The 23,668-nt window shown below is 43.6% G+C and overlaps 2 protein-coding genes and 1 long non-coding RNA gene across 3 annotated transcripts; 2 read left to right on the top strand and 1 right to left on the bottom strand.

Moving 5' to 3' along the window:
- Nucleotides 1–316: 316 nt before the first annotated feature.
- On the bottom strand, nucleotides 317–2,764 carry LOC108938408 (uncharacterized). Its single transcript, XR_001966417.1, has 3 exons — nucleotides 2,653–2,764; nucleotides 1,062–1,123; nucleotides 317–587 (listed from the first exon to the last, which is right to left on the bottom strand). It is a non-coding gene; the product is annotated as an uncharacterized LOC108938408 (long non-coding RNA).
- cep78 (centrosomal protein 78) lies at nucleotides 2,366–13,985 on the top strand. The gene is made up of 16 exons (XM_018758957.2): nucleotides 2,366–2,467; nucleotides 3,451–3,710; nucleotides 4,007–4,176; nucleotides 4,631–4,703; nucleotides 4,827–4,930; nucleotides 5,319–5,493; nucleotides 5,897–6,010; nucleotides 6,597–6,661; nucleotides 6,933–7,041; nucleotides 7,750–7,864; nucleotides 7,947–7,989; nucleotides 8,519–8,644; nucleotides 8,962–9,039; nucleotides 9,415–9,581; nucleotides 11,642–11,774; nucleotides 12,828–13,985. Exons 2-16 carry the CDS (start codon nucleotides 3,458–3,460, stop codon nucleotides 13,266–13,268), a joined length of 2,166 nt encoding a protein of 721 aa, XP_018614473.2. The 5' UTR covers nucleotides 2,366–2,467; nucleotides 3,451–3,457; the 3' UTR covers nucleotides 13,269–13,985.
- A 1,418-nt stretch (nucleotides 13,986–15,403) lies between these two features.
- On the top strand, nucleotides 15,404–21,859 carry psat1 (phosphoserine aminotransferase 1). Its single transcript, XM_018759034.2, has 9 exons — nucleotides 15,404–15,536; nucleotides 16,205–16,265; nucleotides 16,375–16,444; nucleotides 17,338–17,543; nucleotides 17,641–17,813; nucleotides 18,643–18,812; nucleotides 20,153–20,281; nucleotides 20,822–20,959; nucleotides 21,650–21,859. Exons 1-9 carry the CDS (start codon nucleotides 15,480–15,482, stop codon nucleotides 21,750–21,752), a joined length of 1,107 nt encoding a protein of 368 aa, XP_018614550.2. The 5' UTR covers nucleotides 15,404–15,479; the 3' UTR covers nucleotides 21,753–21,859.
- The last annotated feature ends 1,809 nt before the right edge of the window (nucleotides 21,860–23,668 follow it).

Here is a 23,668-nt window from a genome sequence, read left to right as displayed (position 1 = left end):
CAGCCATATACACAGCAATTAGCTTAAGACATAACAATGAAAAACATGTAAAAACTAAGTCTGGGAGACAAGAATACAACAGAGGACAGAAAATAAACCCTCTAGGGTCCAAGGCCATCTAGCTATGCATCCCTCTTTGGCACTATAACACTCTGCAGTTATGAGAAATTGGTGTTTAATAAGCAGTTTCTGGAACACTCAGCTGGTTTGTCTAAACACCCTCAGCCAAGTTAGGATATGATCTTCCTGATCAGGTACTGGAACAGCTTTCAGGATTTAACCAAATGAAGTGTACTCTGGATATAATGGTGTGGAAGGAAATCAGAAGATAGGTTAGAACAAACACATAGATATTTTTACTATACATAACAGATATATGGACAGTGCCAGGTACAAGTACGTAGACAGATGAACAGACAGCAGTATGCAGAGGAGTACCAGCAACTTTACTGAAAGTATGCTATAGAAGAAATGAACCTTAAGCAGTGGGCTTCTTGTCGGGATTGGAGTATATTCAGTGATGGGGCATCCCTAAGGCTGGCTGGTTGACGGTTGCACAACTGGAGTCTCTGAAACCAAAGGTTTCCCTGAGGAAAGAAATTTATTAAGAAACCCTCGCTCCTTGTGAGCAATGATAGTGCTCCAGCTTTTGTGTATTAATGAGTTCTAATAAATAGTCTGGGCCTTTTAGAACCTTGTAAATAAGAACTACTATGAATGTAAAATGATCCCTGCTCAGTCTGTGTGAAGTCTGCATGTTCTCCTTGTGTCTGCATGGGTTTCCTCCCACAGTCCAAAGACATGCTGTTCAGGTTCAGCCATAGTGTGCGAGTGACATAGAAAGTGTGTTCTACTGATGTATGGATGAGTGACCCAGTGTAAGTAGTGTATCTAGCAGTGTAAGTCACCTTGGCTTGGTGAATAAGGTGTGTGGGCTAGTAACACTACATAGAATTCATTAGAAGTCCCTTTGGATTAAAACATCTGCTAAATGTAAAATCTTTCTTAAGCTTTACAGGAATGTGATTGAGGGACATAAGAGCTGTTCAAGGATCACTCACTTTTCTGATCCATGCTGCAGCATTGTAGATTTCTTCTGAAGATGCTGGAATGGTGTTTGGATCTTTGAGAATAAAATGTTATTGGGATGGAGTTTGCTGCGGACAAATCTTTTCTGTAGCTTGAACAATTAGAAACGCCCTTAATTCTGCAATATTGTTATTATTCAAGAAGCATTTTCTAGACATAGCTTTCAGTTTTTGTTAAAAAGAAGAGATACTAACTTTCCAAGCTTATTCTGTAAAGGTAAATTTTAAACATTTTAAATTAAAGCTTATAAAATAAGTTCTTGTACTCCCTATTGTCATCAAGCAACCCTATTTGTTTTTCGTCAGGGTCGGATGTCGATCGTTTTCATGCGTTCAGTTTTTGATCTCAAGAAATTATTTATACAGTTGTGACAGACAGTGATTGCGTTGATGAATGTGCATCAGCGTAGGAATGCAAAACAACTGTATGCGTTTGTATGAGCCTCTCTTGTCCTAGCGAGTAATGAGAGAACATTACTGGTCCCAACACTGAACCTTGCGGAACTCCACATATAACTACAGTTATGAGCACATGTAGAAAACGGTTTTGTATGTAAGAAGCAAACACCTTGTACACTGGCTGAGGCAGCAGATTGATTACTCAGCTTCAAGTGCTTCTGTAATATTTGTTGGCATTTTGAATCTTCACAAGACTCAAACAAAGCCATTTGTCTTTCAGGTGCATTGACTGAAATCTTTACTTTCAGCTTATCTTGCGAATTTTAAATTACCAATCTAAAACCTTGCTGTATTCACAATTGCATCGTGCTACAACTGTCTCAGAAGACACTGTATATTCATTTTAACAGAAGAATGTCAGCTATCTTTGCTATGTACATTTATTTATTATAAGTTTATTTACTCTGGAACCATTTAATATATTTTTTTTCACTTGTCCAGTTGACAGGACTGCACAAGGGACATGTCTTGGCCCGTGATCATAAACTGATTAGTTTACTCTGGGGGTCGTTGTGCGCTTTTAAGACTCAAACACACTTTTCACACTGAAAAATCCAGCAAAGTTCAAAGTCAAAGTTGTTTTCCCCAAATCTGAATCGTGTAATTTGGAGGGCGGAGGACGGTGACCAGTATCATAACAAAAGACATCGAGAGTTGCGCTCGGGTGTCTGAAGAAAAGAAGAACCCTGACGTGAGGTGAAGGGCAGCGCCGCACCTTCGCGGCTTTTTCTTCCCACAGGGGGCGTTCGCGTAAATAGAGCACGGAAATGAGGGCGCGCGAAGCGCTGGCAAAGGCCGATGGGAGATTTTGGGGCGGGGCCAGAGCGTTGCCATTTTCAAAACGGCAGCGGCACGAAACCAGGGAAACAGCGAACGCCGAGGAAAGGTGACACGGAGGAGCCAAGAAGCGATCCCTTGTGGTAGGGCTCACGTTAACGGTCATCATTATGTTTTTCAACGGTTTATCTCACAGACGAGCCCGTGGAATGTGGAAGTTGTGCGGACAGAAGCGTATTATAACAGAATATTACTACTACTACTACTACTAGCGCCGGGAGAACTTAAGTTAAACGAGTCAGCGAGAGTTTATGTTACGTTTACTTACGTAAGTTTCACTTGTGTGGCGGCCGTTACGTTAGTGCATTTCCATTTTCATAATATGCCAGTAAAGAAATACCACCTCGAACGAATGTGTAGAGCTCGGTTTTGTGCCAAGTTTTGTGCTTCTCCTGCTATTGTGTTGACGACAGTGTGTAGTGAAGATTTTGCCCCTCCCTCACAGAATTATTTCACGCATGCGCAGTTTCCTCGCATGTTGATTCCGGAGCTGTGATTATGCAGCGCGAGCGAAATCAGCGAGACTGAATTCTGAGCTAGGGGAGCGAATTAATTTAACTTTCGCAGACTCTGTGTATTGTGTGTTATGGAGAGAAGAGAAATGTGCACCTTGTCTGTCTTAAGATGTACCCATTCTCACACCCCCATGCTTCCGGAATAGGCTCCGGACCACCACAACCCTCCATGCCATGTGATAATGTACTAGCAGCTTTTGTGAGTAAGGAGCTTGTGCTGGGGGGGAAATAGGGTTTTTGCTTATTTTTGTTGTTTGGTTACTTAGCCTGTGCTTCTTTTAACATCAACAAAGCTTTGAAATCAGTGTTCCTATAGCAGTTATCAGCGGAGTTGTGCACAGCTGGGGTCTACTGTATATTGCTCACTAGTTGCCTGATTGGAAAGCCATTTAGTTCTAACATAGACAGTTACTGTTAGCTAAAATTGAGCTGCTCTTTGTGTTAGAAAGCATCAAAACACCAGTTTGAAGCTGTTATGATGTTCTAAATGGAATTTATAATAGCACTACAAAACAGTTATAATATATTGCTTTGCTCCACTGTTATTCCAGGTCCACAATGTTAGACTCGGTCCAGATTCGAAGAAGGGGAGCTCTGGATTTCAAGTCCTACTATGACTATGCTTGTGCTTTGCAAGATACGCTCCCAGTTGCAGCGGTCAAAGCCACTGTCAACCAGGGTGTGCTGGACTTCAGTGGAGATCGACTCAAACTGGCAGACTGGACGCCAATACTACATGCCTTGGCCATTAACAAACATCTGCACCATGTGGCAATTAGAAGTTCCTATCAGCCTGCTTTCGGAGAACCAGGTTGGTACTGCTAGGGTGCAGAAAGCACAGGGCTGTTGTTTACTCTTCTCAAAGGAACATTACTAGTACATATGCATAATTACACTAGTGTTTGTGCATGTGTGTATGGTGTCATAAGCACTCTTTTCCTGATTATTGCCTGCAATTCCTGTCATTGTGTTTTGAGTCAGTAATGCATCAGTTATACATGTTGTCTTTTATAAGCTTTTGATAAGATGTATTGTTTTCCGAACAGTGGGGATTTAATGCGTGTTTGAGGGGAAGATTGACTCATGTTGCTCCTCTTGTTTTTGTAGACCGGCACAAATTATCCTTTAGGAAGCGGATCCCAGCCTTTCGTTCAAAGGACATGACATTCCAGCTGTGCAAGGCCATTCGAGAGTGCCTCAGCATCTCGCCGAGTCTCCGAACTCTCCAGCTTTATGGACTGCCTCTGAGGCCTCGAGATCTAATTATTCTTACTAAGGTACTTGAGTGTCATATGTTCAGGCTGTTTTAGATTCATCCAAAGATGTAGCTGTTGTAGCTGCTTTTATAGTGAAACAACTTGGAATATATTTCTGCCTTGACATTTGCAATGAGCAGTGTTCCAAACTGTGGTTTTTGGTCTGGGATGAAATTTGTCAGCTTTGTGAAATCAGTGTATAGCCTGGACAGAACCTGCGGTGCCAGTCAAAAGTTTGAGTACAGGTGCGCAGTGGTGATGTCGAACAGCTGAACAAAAGAGTGAATGCAAAGTAGCCTGCAAATGCCCTTCATACCTGGCAACTGCTGAAGAAGAGCTGGGGAAACATACTGTCTGATTTTTATGTTCAAACTTAACAAGTAACCCTAACTTAATTATCTCTTTCAAGGACTAAATGAATTTCAAAATAGTTTTTTTCCGTCCTTATTTATTTGCCCTTACTTTCTATTTTCAGGGTTTAGCAAAAAGTGAATCTTTAGAACACCTTTCACTGGCCTACTGCCCTATAGCTGATGAGGGATTGGAAAGTAAGTGAATAAAATGTAATTGTGCTGTGATGTGTGAACATACTTTTTCATGGTATTTTTCCATGTGGTCTTAAAAGATGTCTGGGTCAGCGGTTTTTCAGATTCCCCCCCCCTTATGTTAAGCAATCTGCCAAAGTGTGAAATACTCTACCTCGATCAAGACGGTGGATTTTACGGGTTGCAACCTAACGTGGCGTGGGGCAGAACACATGGCTAACATCATCAAGGTATACAGCTGGCCTTTGTCACTGCTTTCTGATGCCGACACCTGTCTTTGAAATCTGTCATATAGCCGGCAGTGGTACCTGGTCTCTTATGCCCAGTGAACTCCTTATGCTCTTGATGAAGATAATGAGACTTTAATGTACCCAGATCCTTTACAGTCACCTTCAGTCTTAAAATGATGCCCTGTAACCCAGTAATCTTAATTTAAGAGCTGATTGTAAGCTTGGATGGTAGTGCACTGCTTTAGGGAAAGAGGGTTTATCCTTTAGGTCACATCAGAAATCTCTCTGATTTCAGGCTCCTTTTGTGATGTTGCATATCAATGCACGAGCAGTGTCCTGCTATGCCAGTCTGCCCTGAGACCCAGTGTGTGTCCTCTTCCTCTGACAGCACCAGGCCATGCGGAGACACAGCGTGGCATGGGCCGAGAGTCTGCGGTACAGAAAACCACAACTGGAGAGCATGAGTGGCCTTCGCAGGATCACTTTGAGCTGCAACATGCTGATTGGAGACCGAGGAGCTGCTGTCCTTGCCCAGGAGCTGGCGGAGGACCTGTGGGTCAAAGGTCAGGTGGTTACAAGCAAGCATTGTAATCAGATATGATTTCATATTTGCAGGAATCAGGAAACATGCACAGGGTTTGCACTTTGCAGTTAAAGATGCATTTATGTATTGGCAGGGGAAGGTGTTTTGTATTGCTTATTTCAGAAATTTATATTATCTTCATATTAGATCTGAACAGTTTTTTTCCCAGTTGTTCAAATATGTTTGAAATTTACATTTGTACAGTGTAGATTTTTCACTCTTCCCCATGTTAAATGTTACAGCATATGAAGTTGTAACTGTCTAATCTTAATAGTTTAATTTTTGCTTTAAAGTCACAAGTAAATGCCGAGCTGTGATTTTAATCCTCCAGGTGCCTCTAATGTTAATATCTGTGTATGAATTATATGTTGGTATTTTGACAGCATTAGACATTCAGAAATGTGGCCTTTCCAATGTGGGGGCTAAGGCTCTACTAGAGGCTCTGGAGTCCAACACCACCATTACTGTTTTAGACATCAGAAAGAACCCTCTTGTAGGTGAGCTCCTCAGTTACTTGTCTTCCACATAAAATTTTCAATTCATGTTATATTGAAATGTTTAGTTATTGACAGTCCCAGATGAATTTGGTTCTCTGGGTGCAGTTTTGGCAACCCATGTTACAGACTTGAAGTTCGGGCATCTGTTTTCCTTTTATATAAGAAACCTTTTATTGGTCAACTTAAAGTAGATCAATAGGCAAAATTTAATTTTCAAAGAAATTACAATAAACTTTGATCTCACTTGTACTGAAATTATTGCTGTTGCTTTATTATCATCATATACGTCATTTTATATGATGTGTGTATATAAATGATGTGTAGTGATAAGTAGCTTTTTTTTAAATAAATGGGAAGAAAACATTGAAGTTAGGGTGATATTTGATAAAAGCTTTGTGGGGGCTCACTGACCACTAACAATGTCTCAGTAATTATCCAGAGTTTTTAATAATAAATCTTTGAAGACAAACTTGCTAGACTGCTCTAGTTCAATAATGTGATGGGTAGCATTCATTTGGAGGAAACCTGGCATAAAGAATGAATACAATTGGTTCTTTCTTACTAACTAGTTTTATTTTGTCATCAGACAACTCCCTCATAAAGGCAGTGATTGAAAAAGTTCTCCTGAACACAGATGAAAACAGTTCTCAGGTTGGTTCAACACCACATGCTTTCTACTACCTTTTACTCTCCCACATTTACAGTTATTCTCACATGCAACATTTTATGAAAAATATAACTTCATATATGCTGTAACAATCACTATTTTGTACTGTGGATATGAGTTGCCATTGGGGAGGTGGGGGAATCATTCTGTCCCAAGTAGAACAGTGACTGAACATCCTGTGCTATGGTTGTATTGATTTTTTTAATTTTCTTTGTCTCATTGTATTGCCACTTAAAGAATATATTTAAATTTTAGTACTCCTGGATCATGTTGCCGTCATCAAAAGATGCCCAGAAATCCTCAAGAGAGAGGCCGACCAGAATTTCTCCAAATGTAGGGCGAGGGAAACCAACCTTCAAAATAGGTGCTTCGATGAAGCTGGTACTGCCAAGTGCCATTCATGGACACCGAAATTGTCACACTTCAGAAATGTTTACTGAACACTTAATCTTCCTAGTAAAACCAGTAACTATAGTTTCCCCTCCCCCTTTCCTTATTTTATTTAGCTTATCCACTTCTGAGATGCTCTTATTACTTATTGGCATTATGGTGAAATTCTAATTTCTTCAAGTTGTTCAGCTAGGGATCTTTATTTTTATGAATCGTTGTCTCAGTTATTTGGAGACGATAATCTGCCTAAATGGTTGGTTCTGCTGAATGAAAGCATCTTGTTGAGTTGTCAGCTAGCTGACCACATTGTCTCTGCCTTGGTGAGCTCCTAGAACATCCATTATTGCATGCCTTTCTATCATTTATTTAAATATTACTTAATTCAGTTAGCGGATACTTTCTCCCAAATGACTAGAAATGATCCCCTCAAAGAAATTTCAGTGTAGTAAATGCAAAGACATGCCGTTCAGGTTCACCCATAGTGTGTGAGTGACACAGAGAGTGTGTTCCACTGATGTATGGATGAGTGACCCATTGTAAGTAGTGTAAGTTACCTTGGTAAATAAGATGTGTGGGCTCAGAACACTACATACAGTTCATTGGAAGTCAATTCGGAGAAAAGCATCTGCTAAATAAACAAATGTCAAAGTGCATCTCTCACTTGAACAAGCTTCCTTTTCAGGGTCTCGGAGGACATCTCTGAGTGGCAGATGGAGTCCTTGCGTCACTCAGTCATTGCACCCAGGCCCCACAAGGCACATTCCTTGGCGCACAGCAGCACGTGCTGGCAGGCAAAGGTGAGAACAGGTCACTGGGAGCATGCTATGTTTATACAAGCTGACTGGAGTAATGAAAGTGCTCTGACTTCTCTCCTTCAAGGGGTATTCCTCAGGCTGCTGGCACTGCAGAACCTTCCTTTCAGGTGGGTCGCTGTCTGCCTCAGTTGTTTTGTTGCTGAGTGAGTAATAAATGTAGAATATTTGCTGTTCATAAGTGTACACAGGAAACATTAAGGTCTTTCCCTGCTCGGTGTAAAAATTTTACTCTTGGAGCTTGACATCAATAAACCAGATTCTCACAGGTAAATTAAGAATTTATCCATATTCTCCAGCTTATTTAACTAAAATTTTCATTAGTAATGTTATGTACATTAATGTGTTTACCAATGGGAGTTTGCACATTTTAACTTTTAAAATTTTTTTTAAATGAAGAAAAGCTATTCATATGAAGTACTATAGTATCTTGCTCAACCCCGTCAGAGTTAGGCCTACAACCAACCTTGTCTTGGTTCTTGTACTTGACCATTACTCATAATTTGCACATAAGTTCTGTCTCGCACACCTGTGAAAAATATATACCTTGTTACTAGTCGCTTATACATAGCCTATAGTTGATCCAAAACTCTTCAGCTGTTAATCCACTGCTGCAATTTGCATCTCCCCCCCCCCCAGGGAGCCAGCTGTGTAAAAATTACTGTAGAAACAGAGTCTGAATCAGAAGAAGCCGAGAGTCCCAGACAGACCCCTGTGTTGGCGCCCCAGGAGAAGATCACCGTACACCAGTACAAACGATTGCAGGTCACAAAGTCTTGTTAGCTATCATGTAAATGCGTTGCAAAAAGAAGGAATGTATTGTTTTGAATCTGTTCCGAATTAATGCGTAAAATGGTGTAGCACACTTACATATGAACATCCTTTTTAATTTTTCTTAATATCCCTACTGTTCAGATTTTCTTTGTGTGGTAGCCACCTTCCTCCTCTTTTTAAAGTTATATTTGATTTAAATCTGTCAATAAGATATATGTGCATTGAGCTGTATTACAACAGTTCCATATAAGCCTATGTTGTGTCTACCTGTGAGCTTGTACTAAGTGATTTGTTTATGTGGTGGGCAGGTGGAGCTGGAGGAGTACCGATTGAGACTGGCAGAAGAGCGAAAGGCAAGACTGACAGCTGACGCCTGCCTGGTTGAGGTATTTTTTGTTATGAACTTGATCCTAATTTGCAACAAAAGACACTAAAGTAGTGCTGCATATGGGGGTAAGTAGTGCATACAGTAGGACTTCTGTATAGACAACATGTCTGTTAAGAGGGTGTTGTAACTTACATATTTCATAAGAATGGTGATTTTTCTTGTAGCGTGTCAGGTCATGACAGTGACTAGCATATTGGACAAACCCGATTCATCCGTGTATAAAACAATGGGACACATATTTCTGCTGCCAGTTCGGCCACATTTTTGCACTTTCTCTTTTTGTCTCTGTAACCTACAGAAGTTCATTAGCATTGACAAGTTTTCAGATAATTAGGCAACTGTAGTGTAACCCACCTGTTTTGCTGCTCACCAGTTGGAGCTGGAGAACAAGCGACTGAGGAACATAAACATGTCTTTGACGGAGGCAATGCAAACCCAGCACAGCACTTCTAGTGCCCTGGAGGATGACGCTGTGCTGGAGTGCATTGAGGCATCCTTCAGAAAGTTCCATGCCTTCTTGGATCTCCTGAAAGATGCTGGGTAAGCCATAAGCTGGGGTGCTGTCCTAACCATGCACAGTCATCTATTAACACTTACTAAGAGAGCGGGTAGCATAGTGGTTAGAGCTGCTGCCTTTGAATCTAAAGGTCGCAGGTTTGATCCCTACCTCCAGCTTGTAGTACCCTTGAGCAAGGTACTTACCCTAAATTGCTCCAGTAAAATCACCCAGCTGTATAAATGGGTAAATAACTGTAAGATTGTGATCATTGTAACCTTAACATTAAGTCGCTTTGGAGAAAAGTGTCAGCTAAATGAATAAATGTAAATGTACTAAGCATTCTGGAGTCAAGGGGCAACTCACTGAAAAATAATCATATTGTACTTATTTTTCTGTAGTGTCTCCTGGTACAGATCTTCCCAGATTGTCCTATAAAGAATTACAAGATAATAAAAGCTCCAATTATGTTCAGTTTAAAATCTGATAATTAGGTCATGTAATTAGTTCTACAGCATCTGAGATTTTGAATTTGTAGTGCAAGTAACCCCATGGTAATTGGGGAGTTGTTGGTGACATCTCTTCCAAGGCTCCATTATGTGGGATTGGTCATGTGGAAGGAAACTGTGTGATTTGAATGTGTACATTGTGACTTCTTCATTGAGTTGATTTTTGGGCACACTGTAGCATGGATGGTTTCTGACACATGATTGTCTGCTGTTTATGGTGGTTTCTTTTGGTTCTGCAAAAGCAGCTGAGATGGTACAACCTCTGGCCCTCTGTGTGTTTTCAACATCTGAGACTTTGTCTCGATGCAGATTAACCTCATAGCGTTCACTCTTTCCCTCTTTAACACGGTAATGGATAAGTGTCCTGAAAGAACTTCCTGATTATCTCGTGACCCCCCGAATCAGCCACCCCCTCAAACCTCCCTTCCTAACTGTGGAGAAAGGGGGAGCTGATGAGTTTTCGGTGACGGGACAAAAACAGAGAGCCTTTATCTCCCCCTGACCCAGATTCAGTTATGCAGAGCATATTGAAACAAATTCGTGTCTTGCATACTAAAAGAGAAGCAAGCACATTTAAACAAGAGTGTCTCGTCTCGTGCATGCTAAACTACAGACCCTCCCCATGATCTTTTGTGTTTTCAGCCAAGCAATGGCAGTCAGCCAGGGCATGATTTTGCGCTCCCTGACTGGTGGTTTGGCTGTGTGATCTGAGCCAGTAGCAGGACATGTCTGTACTGGAGGTCTCCTGTATGGAGGTGGATTAGACTAAAGCAGCAGTGTCACATTGCAACAGGGCAATGTAGTGGAAATGCCACTGGGGACCTCTGTAGCAGCACACTCTGCATATGGATAGATGTAAAAGGAGATTAGTGTTAGCTGAGTGTCTTGAGTAATTGTTAACCAATGGACTGAATCAGCGTTCCCTTTTTAGCAACATATTGAGTCCTGCTAAGGGTGCCTTGTGATGGACTGGCGTCCTGTCCTGGGTGTTTCCCCCTCCCCCTCCAGCCTTGCACTCTGTGTTGCCACGACCCCACTTGGGACAAGCAGTTTCAGGCTGTGTGTGTGTGTGTGTGTGTGTGTGTGTGTGTGTGTGTGTGTGTGTGTGTGTGTGTGTGTGTGTGTGTTTTGATTTAAGGCTGACTATTTTTGTAATGTTTACTTGTTCCGACATTGTGTATTTGTTTTATGTGGAACAGCAGGTACTGCAGTGATTGATGCCACTGCTTTAAAAGCTGAACCCAATGCCCCTCTACTAGCACCCTAGAGCAAGATGCCTACCCTGAATTGCTCCAATAAAAATACCCTGCTGTATGAATGGGCACATAATAGTAAACAGCTTGCTGTACACACATAACATTTGTAAGTCACTTTCAACAATTGTCAGCTAAATAAAATTTGATAAAGTGTCATTTTTGTGATACATGACTAAGATACCCTGGTACCTGCTAGAAAGGCTTTGTGTGGAGACATAAGGGAGTCTCTGGCTTGGCACATTGGATAAAACACTTCATGAGCTGTTCATAGTGTTGACAGATGTGTCCCACATGCTTCAGCGGGTATGGTTATTAACTTTGTGCATTCGTTTTTGATAGGCTTGGTGAACTTGCTTCCATAGCTGGGGTTGACCAGGCAGACTTTGGAACACTAACCAGACCACAGCTCACCTCCACGCTGGGTAGAGGTAGTGCTGAGGAGGTGGATGAATTGGCAGGATATGCATCATCAGTAAGTACATCCCGTTTCAGAGTTCCAAATGGTGATGGTGGGGTTTTCTTAAATCACAGCGTAAAACTAGAATATTAGTTTCATTCCATAGCTGAGGGATATGGTAGAAGAGTCGTCAGCAGTGGATCATGTTAGATATTAACTACAAATGACTACAACATTTATAGCTGCAAGGTTACTAATGGATGACCTGCTGTGGCTTCTTACTTGTAGGAAGACTCTTTAGGGATACAGTAATCAAACTGTGTCTAGCTTTAAAGTTTATTACAGGAAAAATGTCAGTATTGCTCCCAAAACACTTGGGTGAATGGAGGAAAAAAGAATGGCCCAAACTATTGGATTTGCTGCTTAGTCACAAACCAAGCTGATGTCGCCAAACAGCAGCAGCATGTGAGCATTATTCTAAACATGAAAAAGAAAAAAAATGATTATCTGTCTAATTACTTGCATAGAGTTGAAGGAGAAATTATACAGACATGAGGAGGTCCTGTATTTTGCAAAGCCCTGTTCACATGTCCTGCAGACACGTAGCAATACATTTAGTGTACTGGTGTAGTGGTTAGAGCTGCTGCCTTTGGACCCAAAGGCCACAGGTTCAAATCCCACCTCCAGCTGTAGTACCCTTGTACTTCCCTTAAGTTGCTCCAGTAAAGTGACCCAGCTGTATAAATGGGTAAGTAATTGTAAGTTGCTTTAGAGAAAACTGTCAGCTAAATGAATAAATGTAATGTATTTGACCCCCTCAAAAAGGTTTTTTTTTTTTTTTTTTTAAAGTTTTGTACCTGTAGACACAAATCCAATGGCTTATCTTGTACCAGTAAGGTTTATGATGACTACTAGGTGCCTTAAATTCAAGTGCTGCAGGAGCTGTGCCCTTATAGTCTCCTGATCAATAATGAATTAGGTGTGGTGTCCAAGACTGAAACATTTACCTTATGAGTTGTACTGTAGAATGTGACATGGGTGATCCAAAACATGTTTTGTTTTTGAAATTCATCCATTGTCTTATGCTACATTGTTCTGCTGACCTGTATGGTATTATACTTCTTGCAGGCTAGAAATGGGCTTCAGGCTCCATCAGGAAACCGGCCAAACGGCTCCATTGTCCACAGTGATGGACTTCCAGAGGAATACTCTGCTGGGCAGGTCATCACCTCAAGAAGCTGTTGGCCAGCATCTGTAGCAGAAGAGTTTGTTCAGCAGAGAGGTCCATCTCCTCTCTGCACAGCAGCACATTTGGCATCAGGCTCCAAAGATGAATCCTGTGGCAAAGGCTCTCATGGGAGCAATTCCCACGATAATGGTTCCCTTGAGGAAACCTCCAGGAGGTCCAGGGAGAGAAGTGAATCCTTAGGTTCCAGAGGAGAACAGCGCAGGTCTCAGCTGTCTGGTTCCGAGGAAAAGCCATTGTCTGCATCAGAGGTGTTGGAACAGATCTGTTCCTTAAGAAAGCAGGACAGTGTGGGTTCTGATGAACATTTTTTGATGATGTAGCGATCTATCAGGCTATGAAGGAAATGCTGTAGTTTTTTTCTTGGCAGGATTGTGGTTTTTTTTTTTTTTTTTTTTTAACATACATATGGCGGATATTGTATAAATGTGTGAAACACAACGTTTTGAAACAATTCCATGTACTATGGCTCCTCCAATTCAGCTCTCACCTTTTGCAATGGATGCTCCATTTCATTCCAGCTCAGCTCCTAATTATTCAACCTTGTTTGGGATTTTGATTAAATGCCTTGCAGGGTTCAAGTCCTGTCTGCCTTTTTTTAAATTATTAAAAATCATAGGATTTGTGTTAACTGCATAATAACTGAAACCCTATGGTGCAAGTAAAAATACCTTTTTAAAAATTTATCCAGAAAATGTTTGAGCAAGGTTACTGAATTCATTGCTCTTGAAGGGCATGTAGATTAATATTCTTTTTGGTTTTTGTGTTACAAAATTGAAACATTCAGATTTAAAGCTTTCAGTTAAATTGGAAATTCTGCTTTGGGTTCTATGGCAGTAAAAAAACAAAAACTGAAACACGTAATATGCAGTAGTGATAAGAATCTTGCATCCTTGTCAACGTTCAGGAAGGTTGGAAGAAGAGCCATTTCGGAGCAGTCGCACCCTCTTCTCTCCTTGTCATATCACGGACTGAAATTATCAACAGACAGTGCTTTCTGTGATCCACATTCTCTCTGTGACATACTGCGAGCTCCATGGGACGCCTTAATGTCACTCTAGTGCATTACATATTTGTACCTCTTTTTTACATTTTGTATTGATTAAAATCTTTTTAAAAGTGTTGTATTAACTGAATGAATTTACTACATTTATTTGTACATGCAGAATGAATTAACCTGACCCTACTGAGCTCTTCTCACAAATTCCTCCTGAACACACCTTTTAGACTGGGAATAGGGAGATACACACGGAACCAGTGGTAGAAGGTGTGTACATGTGTTCTTCATTTCATAGTTCTGTACATTTAATTACTGTACAGTGACAAAGGTGGCATTTCAGAACTTGGGCAGGTGACATTTTTCCATGTCAACTGACTATAATGCCACTTTTGACAGATCTAACAATGTACTGATTAACTAGAAACCATGTGGTTGGTTGGGTTTTTTTTTTTTTTTTTTTTTTGTTAAAGATTCTTGGAGGTGAGCTGTTTCCTGTAAGATCACGTTGATCTGTCATTGTTTCATCCCTAGAGTAACTAAATTGACTGAAATTACAGCTGATTACCGAAGCCTTGCCTTGAGTCTATTTCAAGACTGGTGTGTTGTAACTTCACTGTAGTCATTATACACAATACCGGTAGTTCTCAACTTTGTGACAACTGTCCAGTCAACTTTGTTGTTTGGTTTTCGAGTCCCAATTTCGGGTCTACCTTCTATGAAGACGCGCTCCACCTTTTCGGCGGTACAATGCTGCAGCCGATCAGCCTGCATAGCTACCGCGGAAGCATCCACTTTTCTTATGGACTCGGCGAGCGGCTTCGTCAACAACTGCCTTTTGCTCCAAACGTATTGTTTTATTTACAGAATGTTTGGTTTGCGATTCCACTCACGTTGCTTCTTGTACAGTGACTAGCAAGCAAAAACGTCACTGTTCTGGTGATACAGAAAAGGCAGTAGTGCAGCATGAAAATATTATATTGTAACTTTAATAATGTGTGAAATTAATGAAAATATAACAAAGGCCTATTCACTATATATCCTTATGGTTGTTGTAATAAAGTGTTAAGGTTTTCTTTAAAACTCAGATTGTCGTCGTAAGTCGAGAAGCACCTGTAGTCTGTGATTTCTATTGATGTTACCAGTATAACAACGTTTTGTTTATAGGATCAATCTTTATTTGTGAATGCGCAATAAATCAGTGTTTTGGAAATGCATTCCTGTTCCATTCGGGACCCGTCGCGTTTTCGTCCCTTTTCCTAAACCCAAAAGTCTTTCCAGGTTTCCCCAAAAACAAGACGCGGTGGGATGCAATACTTCTTCAGATTTCCTCACTTCTCTGGGTCGCGTTTGACGAGTCCGAACCGCCAGCCAATCGCAGGCCCCCAAAACTCGGCGCACCCAATCATTCGTTTAACAATACAAAGAGATGCGTGAGGGTAGCCAATCAAATCGGGAGTTGGCGCCGGCATAGCACTGAAGCAACAGACACTCGTCGAAGTACGGTGAAGAGAAGCGCCGTGAGTCGGAGAGCAGCATGGAAAAGAAACGGACGATCAATTTTGGCGCAGGACCTGCAAAACTTCCGCAGTCCGTAAGGTTTTCGCTGTCGTGCAGGCGTTAATACGAACTGGTGACTGGTTGCAGAATTATATTATTCGTTAAAAGTTTTTGTAGCTCATTGTGAACTAAGTTTACATAAACTTATTGTCACTGACTGACACTGTGCGTACGGGCGCTTATCGGTAGTCGTAATAATTCTGCCTAATTAGTAATCAAATCATCGATCTGTTTTTCTGTGCAGGGTTGACCGTTGAGGGAAAAAGTCCAGCAGCTTTGACTTGAACTGCGCGTGTGTGTGTGTGTGTGTGTGTGTGTGTGTGTATGTGTGTGTGTGTGTGAGAGAGAGAGAGAGAGAGAGAGAGAGAGAGAGAAATCCTGCAGGATACTGGTTGCATCAGCCGTTCGTTCAGCTTAGAAGCGCGGTTTTCCCTTCAGCGGCGTTTCAACGAGATGGGCGCTAGGGGGCGCCCCCGAGCTCATTCAGATTATACTTACTGTATTATTTATTAATAATAGTATTCGTTCATTAGTTCATTTATTAATTTATTCACTTACTGACTCAGTTTGCTCAGGCTTTTCTGCAAAACGCCTTACGTGTGTATACTAAGATTCTTATAGCAAAAGACTTTGCAGGGTTATGCCACAAAGGGATTTTTTTAAAGATCTGTTAACATTTGTACTTTTTAAAATGTCTAATAGGTTCTTTTTGAGGCACAAAGGGAGCTGTTGGACTACAACGGCATCGGCATTAGCGTTCTGGGTGAGTTATACGTGCTTTATCGTTACACTGAGTGGAACGACTAAGAAGAACAAATGTATTTTGTGGTTTCTCTCTCAAATTTACCTCTGAAAATATTGTGTTCGTTTAGAAATGAGCCACCGGTCGTTGGATTTTGCAAAAATTATCAACACGACGGAAAACCTTCTGCGCGAACTTCTGTGAGTAGACGTTTATGAATTTCCGGCACTTTCTCTCACGCACGCACGCACGCACCCACGCACCCGTGGCTGCGCGTGCGGGTCCTTCGCAGCAGCAGCAGCAGCTGCTGTGACGGAAGGGCTTTGCGCTGTCGCTGGGGTCATGGGCTCCGTGCTCTTGGCTCCCTGTGTTTTTCCACTGCTGCCTAATGAGCCGTGAGGACGGTTAGCCGTCGCGGTCAGCGAAGTGCTGATGAGGGGAGTTTGCGTCTCTGTCTCTTTGACGGATCCTCCGGTGGCGGAGGGCCTCCCGTTCCCTCCCGGCGTTACATCTGAAGTTGAACCGTCGCGGAGGTTCACCTGGATGTCTTAACCGTCTCCTGAACTCGTCTCCGTGTCCGCCTGCACCAGATCTCGAAGACTTGGTACTGCCGCAAGCATCCTGCTCCCCCAGCGCCGCGGAGGTTGAGGATTCGTCCTCATCGCAGATGGCCGTGGCTGCTTCCTCCCAGTCCCAGTGTGTCTCAGATCTGAGCAGTTAATTTAGCTTTTGTGAAGACTGGTGATTTTTTTTTTATTTTTTTTTTTTTCCTGAAAGGCTTTGTATTTGGCATGGGAATTGGACACTCGGTGAAATTTGTATTAGGAGATGTTTACTCGGATCTGAGCGTAAATTGGTCACAACACTAAGAAAGTAGGCAGAAATAAGCCAGGAAAGTGTGGGTCAGTCTAACACGACCATAAGTTTCTTCACCGCATGTCCACCGGCAGATGAAAGGATAGTCTCAGCTATAATGGCGAGGTTGCAGGAGAGAGCTCTCGCCGATTCGCCTTTTAAGACGGAGGAGAAAAAAAGTCTGCGGGGGACCTTTAATTTATGAACGCGTGTATTTTATCCCCCTCCCTGTGGACAGGAACATTCCGGAGAACTACAAGGTGATGTTCCTGCACGGTGGTGGCACGGCGCAGTTCAGTGCCGTGCCCCTCAACCTGATAGGTCTGAAGGAGGACCGGTGTGCGGACTACCTGGTCACGGGCACCTGGTCCGCCAAGGCAGCGAAGGAAGCGGAGAAATACGGCAAGGTGAACGTTATACACCCCAAACTGGGCAGTTACACAAGTAAGTCCGCTCGGCGTTTGGCCGAAAGGTCATCCGGAAAACGGGAAGTCGCCGTTTGTCACGTGGTGTCAGCGTGACCCAATGGTTCATCTTGCAGAGATTCCCGACCCCGGCAGCTGGACCCCGAACCCCTCGGCTTCCTACGTCTATTACTGCTGCAACGAGACGGTGCACGGCGTGGAGTTCGACTTCGTACCCGACGCCGGGGGCGTCGTCCTCGTCAGCGACATGTCATCCAACTTCCTGTCAAGACCCGTCGATGTGTCGCAGGTATCGGACGCCGTCTCGCCCGCCGTGGCCGCGTGTCATTTTGAATAGCTGCACCTATTGAGGGTAGAAGAATGCACGGTAGTTAAAGACTGGGGTTTTTACTCGGTGCCGCGGAGTCAGAGTCGGAAGCAATTATTGGGTTACTGGAGTCGGAGTCTTAAGGTTTTGTGCACCGACTCCACAGCCCTGCTTTTACTCTATGGTACTCTTGACTCGGTGACCTCAGTGGAATGAGTGGGGGAAAAAATTGCTTTGTAAGTAGATCAAGAGTAAAACTGTAGCCTAAGCATGTTGATTTTGGGTAAATCTGTTACTACAGTGTGTGTGTGTGTGTGTGTGTGTGTGTGTGTGTGTGTGTGTGTGTGTGTGTGTGTGTGTGTGTGTGTGTGTGTGTGTGTGTGTGTGTGTGTGTATATAAGGGGTGCGGTGGCGCAGTGGGTTGGACCACAGTCCTCCTCTCCGGTGGGTCTGGGGTTCGAGTCCCACTTGGGGTGCCTTGCGGCGGACTGGCATCCCGTCCTGGGTGTGTCCCCTCCCCCTCCGGCCTTACGCCCTGTGTTACCGGGTAGACTCCGGTTCCCCGTGACCCCGTATGGGATGAGCGGTTCTGAAAATGTGTGTGTGTGTGTGTATATATATATACAGTATGTATATAGTCTGTATATATTATATATATAAAAGCTGTGTCAAGATTCTTCGGTCAAGTGGTTGACTCTTCATTTTGCAAACCCCAGTGAGTATTCCTGAACTATACATTCAGATACCTCTGTGTATAACTTGTGTCCTAAACCTTGTTCGCTTGAGCTCAGTGTGCTTGCGTGGCCTGCAGTTCGGGCTGATCTTCGCTGGGGCGCAGAAGAACGTGGGCTGCGCGGGGGTGACTGTGGTCGTCGTGCGGGAAGACCTGCTGGGCAAGGCACGGAAGGAGTGTCCCATCGTTCTGGACTACGAAGTTCAGGCAGGGAACGGCTCTCTGTACAACACCCCTCCCTGCTTCAGGTGCAGTCCCGCTTCGCTACCATCGACCTCTGCAACTCGCTGTGGTACAAAACCCGTTCCGGACTCGGGTGCCGTGCGTGTCTGGCCACGCTGGAAAGGTTAAGATGGCTAGAGAGCGCTCTGCATAACATGTATGTGCACTGGGCCACACACCCATCAGCATGTGTGTGTCGTCTGCGGAGTGATCACATGGGAGACGTGGTGTTTTTGTTCACTTTTTTTACGTTTACGAGACACTTTTCTCCAAAACGACTTCCAACGAACTCTATGTAGTGTTATGAGCCCACACCCCTTATTCACCGCGGTGACTTACACTGCTAGATACACTACTTACAATGGGTCACTCATCCATGCATGAGTGGAACACACTCTCTCTGTCACTCACACACTACAGCTGAACCTGACCAGCAGGTCTTTGGACTGTGGGAGGAAACCAGAGCACCCGGAGTAAACCCACGCAGTCAACGTGTAAACCCCACGCAGACTGAGCGGGGATCGAACCCACGTCCTTTCGCACCACCCAGGTGCCAACAACAGCGCTACTCACTGTGCCCTCATACTTAATTCAGAATCAACAAGTAGTGAATAAATTAAAGACCAAAGATATAACTGATTTAGAAAATAAGAGGGCAGTGTGTGGCGCTGCCACCTTGCAATCAGTGGACTCAGGTTTGAATCCCTGCTCCGGCTGTCGTACCCACGATCAAGGTACTCGGGCTGAATTGATACGGTAAGAACAGAGGGCCATATAAATGTGTAGGTCATTGTGAAATTGCACTGTATAGTAACACAACGTTGTAAACTGCCTTTGCTGAAAGCTGAACAAATGAATGTAAATGATCACATAATTTACATAGCTGTCATTTTTCCCCAGAGTAACTTACAGTGGTAAGCTACTTATTCACCCATTTATACACCTGGGTGATTTTACTGGAGTAACTTAGGGTAAGTGCCTCGCTCAAGGACGGACTGTCCTGGGTGTGTTCTCTCCCCCTCCAGCCTTGCACCCTGTGTTGCCAGGTTAGGCTCCGGTTTGCTGCAACCCTGCTTGGGACAAGCGGTTTCAGACTCGTGTGTGTGTGTGTGTGTGTGTGTGTACGCCTTGCTCAAGGGTACTACAGCTGGAGGTGGGAATCAAACCTTTAACCTTTGCATCCAAAGGCAACAGCTCGAACCACTATGCTACCAGCTGTCTCCTAGCTGTTAATCTTAATAGATTATTTTAAAATTGTATAAATTTAAATGGGTTTTAAATGTAATTTTAAATTATACAAACAGACTGGACCCCTTGAGCACAGCTTGGTAGCGCTGAACCGCTGACTGTTTTGTTCCTCTTTCAGCATCTACATCATGAGTCTGGTTTTGGAGTGGATCAAGAACAACGGTGGCACCGCGGCCATGGAGAGACTCAACAAGCAGAAGTCGAACATGATTTACGACATCATTAATGGGTCCGGCGGTTTCTACGTGTGAGTTTCCTGGGGATCGCTGGACTCCAGAGACCAGCGCTTACGTCCGCCTGGCTTCAGAAGCCGCTTGGCTTTACTTACGGACCAGAAGCACGCGCTTATAAAAGCAGACTTTGAACGTTGTGTAACGTTGGGTGTTGCATTCACGAGTCTTCTGCTTGGGGGTAGGAGACCGTGTCTTGGTCTCCCCTGACCGAACTTGGGGGCGTTCCCCTTCAGCACGGTCCAGTCACCTGCTCGTTTCCCACTTATTATTCGTTTCTCCCCCTTATAAACTGACACGACGTGGTTAAAGGGCTCTGATTCATGAAAATAATTTGGAAGCTGCCATCTGGAATGGAGTAGTCTGCTGAACAGTGCATGGATTTCACATGGATTTGTGTACATAGTCCTTGCGGTTTCCTTGGAATTTTAAATGTAATTGAAATGAAGTTGTGTGTGTGTGTGTGTGTGTGTGTGTGTGTGTGTGTGTGTGTGTGTGCGTGCGTGCGTGCGTGCTGGGCACTAACTGGTAGTGTTTTTCTCCGCGTCCATAACCAGGTGCCCTGTGGATATGAGCTGCAGGAGCCGCATGAACATCCCATTTCGTATTGGAGGGAAGGAAGGGGATGAAGCCCTGGAGAAGAAGTTCTTGGATGGAGCTTCAAAGTTGGGAATGATCTCCCTGAAAGGGCACCGGTAGGGTAAATCAGGGTGTGGGACGGGGGAACGGCCTTACGTGGCCGCGCGCAACTTGAGAAAAGTACGGAAAAGCTTGCTGATGATTATCAGTGGTTAGATACGTAACCTCCTGCTGCACCCGCATCCTTTCTGAGCGCAATAAGCTGCTGTGACTCCTTTCTTCTCCATTTCTGTGTCTCCGGCCTTTGAGACGTGTTCTTTCTCAACTCGTCTTTTTAAATGCACCTGCAGGTCCTCAGCAGCAGTAAAAAGGAGGTCTGATAGCCCCTCAGTTAGGCATAAACTGTTCAAATAACTTTATTGTTTACCTCTTGACCGTGGGGATGTGGTGGGACTGCAGGTTTGACTGGGTCTGGGGTTCGAGTCCCGCTTGGGGTGTCTTGTGATGGACTGGCGTCCCGTCCGGGGTGTGTCCCCTCCCCCTCCGGCCTTACGCCCTGTGTTGCCGGGTTGAGCTCCGGCTCCCCGCGACCCCCGCGTGGGACAAGCGATTTCAGACGATGTCTTATGACTGTGGAAAAGCAGCGTCGCTCCTTTGAGAACCGTTCTAAAGGCGCAATGATGAACTTTGCCTTAAGTTGTTTGCATGTGACTTTGTTGACCCTTTGTCCCCAAGCGTCTCGGCTTGACGGTCATGCGTTCGCTGCCTCGGCTCGTCTGCTATAGGGGTGTTTTTGTCGTCCGCAGGTCCGTGGGGGGTATCAGAGTATCGCTGTACAACGCTGTAACCATGGAGGACGTGGGCGTGCTGGCAGCCTATATGAAGGAGTTCCTGCAGGAGCACCAGTAGGGATGGATGCGTTGCACCACTGAGCTGCAATATATATCTTCCCACACTGTTAGTGTTGTTTAGAGGAGTTAATGGATGTCATAGAGCAAAGATTTAGAGAGAAAACTTTTTTTTTTTAGTTAACTATGGTACATTAGCTCGAGGAATAGGGTAATTAATCAGTCATGTAAATGTTGTAGCACTCACTACCGTGGAGAGGGTTGCAGCAGCTTGGTGTTCCTCCAAACAGCACCAAAAGTAGATTTATACACTCAGCTTTGGGTAGAAAAGTACTGACTGGTTTTGGTTAAACAATGATTATTTAAAAATGAATCAAAATTGACATTTACACAGAGTGTTTTTGGGGGGGGTCACAGCAGATCTGGACTGGGTTCAACCTCCCCCCCCCAACGTTTGACTGGTCCGTCTGTTTGAAAATGCTGAATCCACTATAATAGACGTCAGTTTCTGAAATGTCAAAGGCCTTTCTGGTAGTCCTGTGAATAAGCTTTTCATGCTGTTGTTTTGTACGTTTATCTTGGAAAAGGTGCTTTTTCATCTGTCTTAACTGCTGCATTAACATTTCATTAAAGACTTGAACGCTTCGCTGTGTGCCGCTTTATTTTATCGATACATATTTATAAGTTGCATTAAAAACGCCTATATCTCTAACAGAGTTATGCTCTTGACATGCACAAAAGCATTTTTTTACCGCTTGTCATTTTTTGGTGCCTTTTTATGCTATTTTAATGACTGGAGGTGTGAATATTTTGTAGTCCGGGGTTCTGTGCTGGAATCCGACCCTCGCGCCGTCACTTTGACGAGTCGGCATTCTGTTTAATTTTTAAAGTAAATTAATAAAAATGTTCTCGTATAAAATTGATTCTGGTGTCGCGCCCTCCCAAAGATGTGTAAAGGTGTGTTTTTTTTTTTCTTTTTCTTTTTTGCCTTGCATTATTTCCAAAGGTTGTTGTTTTTTTTTTTTTTTTTTTCTTTTTCCTCTGTGCTGTATGAACTGTGGGGGGCGCTGTTGCGGGTTTATCCGCTGAAGTCATGACGAGAGCGTGGCCGTCCACTGGTAGCCCCGGGCCAAGGAGTATGGGCCGGTTAGCGCTCCCGCTCATCGCTTGAGCCCTTAATTGGACTAATTAATTCCTTAATTGAACTAATGAAAACAAGCCTCACCGCTGGGGTTCTTAGCTGTTTAAATGAACTTGGGAGAGGGGTGGAGTGCAGCTTATTGCCTTCTCGTGACCAGCTGGTGGAGTTCGGTGCAGAAGACTGTTTCATATCCCATGTGTCAGTGCCTGATGGGTTGAGTATCTTTTTTTTTTTTTTTTTGCTCTCATCGCCTCCCTTAAGTATTTAATCAGTCTCATTCTTGATATTTGACAGTTAAATATTGCTGCTAGTGTATTTGAACATGGGAATAATTTTTAACAACTTTTTAGGGCACTTGATAGTGTAGTGGGTTAGGCTACTGTCTGTGGACCTGAAGGTTGTAGGGTGATGTCCCACCTCCATTTGTAGTACCATTAAGAAAGGTATGCACCCTAAATTACTCCAGTAAAACTACCCAACTGTGTGAAAGTTACTTAACTAAACAGGTGGCACAGCAAGTAGCGCGGCTGTCTACGAGCGCCTGTGTGGTGCAGGAGGCCATGGGTTTGATCCCCACAGTTTGTGTGGAGTTTGCATGTTCTCCCTGTGTCTGTGTGGGTTTCCTCTGGGTGCTCTGGTTTCCTCCCATAGTCCAAAGACATGCGTTTCAGGTTCCCCCATAGTGTGTGAGTGACAGAGAGAGTGTGTTCCACTGATGTACGGATGAGTGACCCAGTGTAAGTAGTGTAAGTCACCTGGTCAATAAGGTGTGTGGGCTGATAACACTACGTAGAGTCCATTGGAAATTGCTTTGGAAAGTGTCAGGTAAATGTTTA

This window comes from Scleropages formosus, chromosome 17, assembly GCF_900964775.1.
Source record: "Scleropages formosus chromosome 17, fSclFor1.1, whole genome shotgun sequence".
Lineage (NCBI taxonomy): Eukaryota > Metazoa > Chordata > Actinopteri > Osteoglossiformes > Osteoglossidae > Scleropages > Scleropages formosus.
The sequence above is the reverse complement of the archived record's forward strand: the minus strand, read 5'-3'. Positions and strand labels throughout refer to the sequence as shown.

What these genes read in the sequence shown, in the direction of transcription:
- cep78 (XM_018758957.2), top strand. Translation starts at nt 3,458, where the DNA reads ATGTTAGACTCGGTCCAGATTCGAAGAAGGGGAGCTCTGGATTTCAAG. An exon ending in GCACGTGCTGGCAGGCAAAG is followed by an intron (nt 7,865 to 7,946) that starts GTGAGAACAGGT and finishes CTCTCCTTCAAG; the next exon opens with GGGTATTCCTCAGGCTGCTG. An exon ending in TGGCAGGATATGCATCATCA is followed by an intron (nt 11,775 to 12,827) that starts GTAAGTACATCC and finishes TACTTCTTGCAG; the next exon opens with GCTAGAAATGGGCTTCAGGC.
- psat1 (XM_018759034.2), top strand. Translation starts at nt 15,480, where the DNA reads ATGGAAAAGAAACGGACGATCAATTTTGGCGCAGGACCTGCAAAACTT. An exon ending in CTGCAAAACTTCCGCAGTCC is followed by an intron (nt 15,537 to 16,204) that starts GTAAGGTTTTCG and finishes AATGTCTAATAG; the next exon opens with GTTCTTTTTGAGGCACAAAG. An exon ending in CATCGGCATTAGCGTTCTGG is followed by an intron (nt 16,266 to 16,374) that starts GTGAGTTATACG and finishes GTGTTCGTTTAG; the next exon opens with AAATGAGCCACCGGTCGTTG.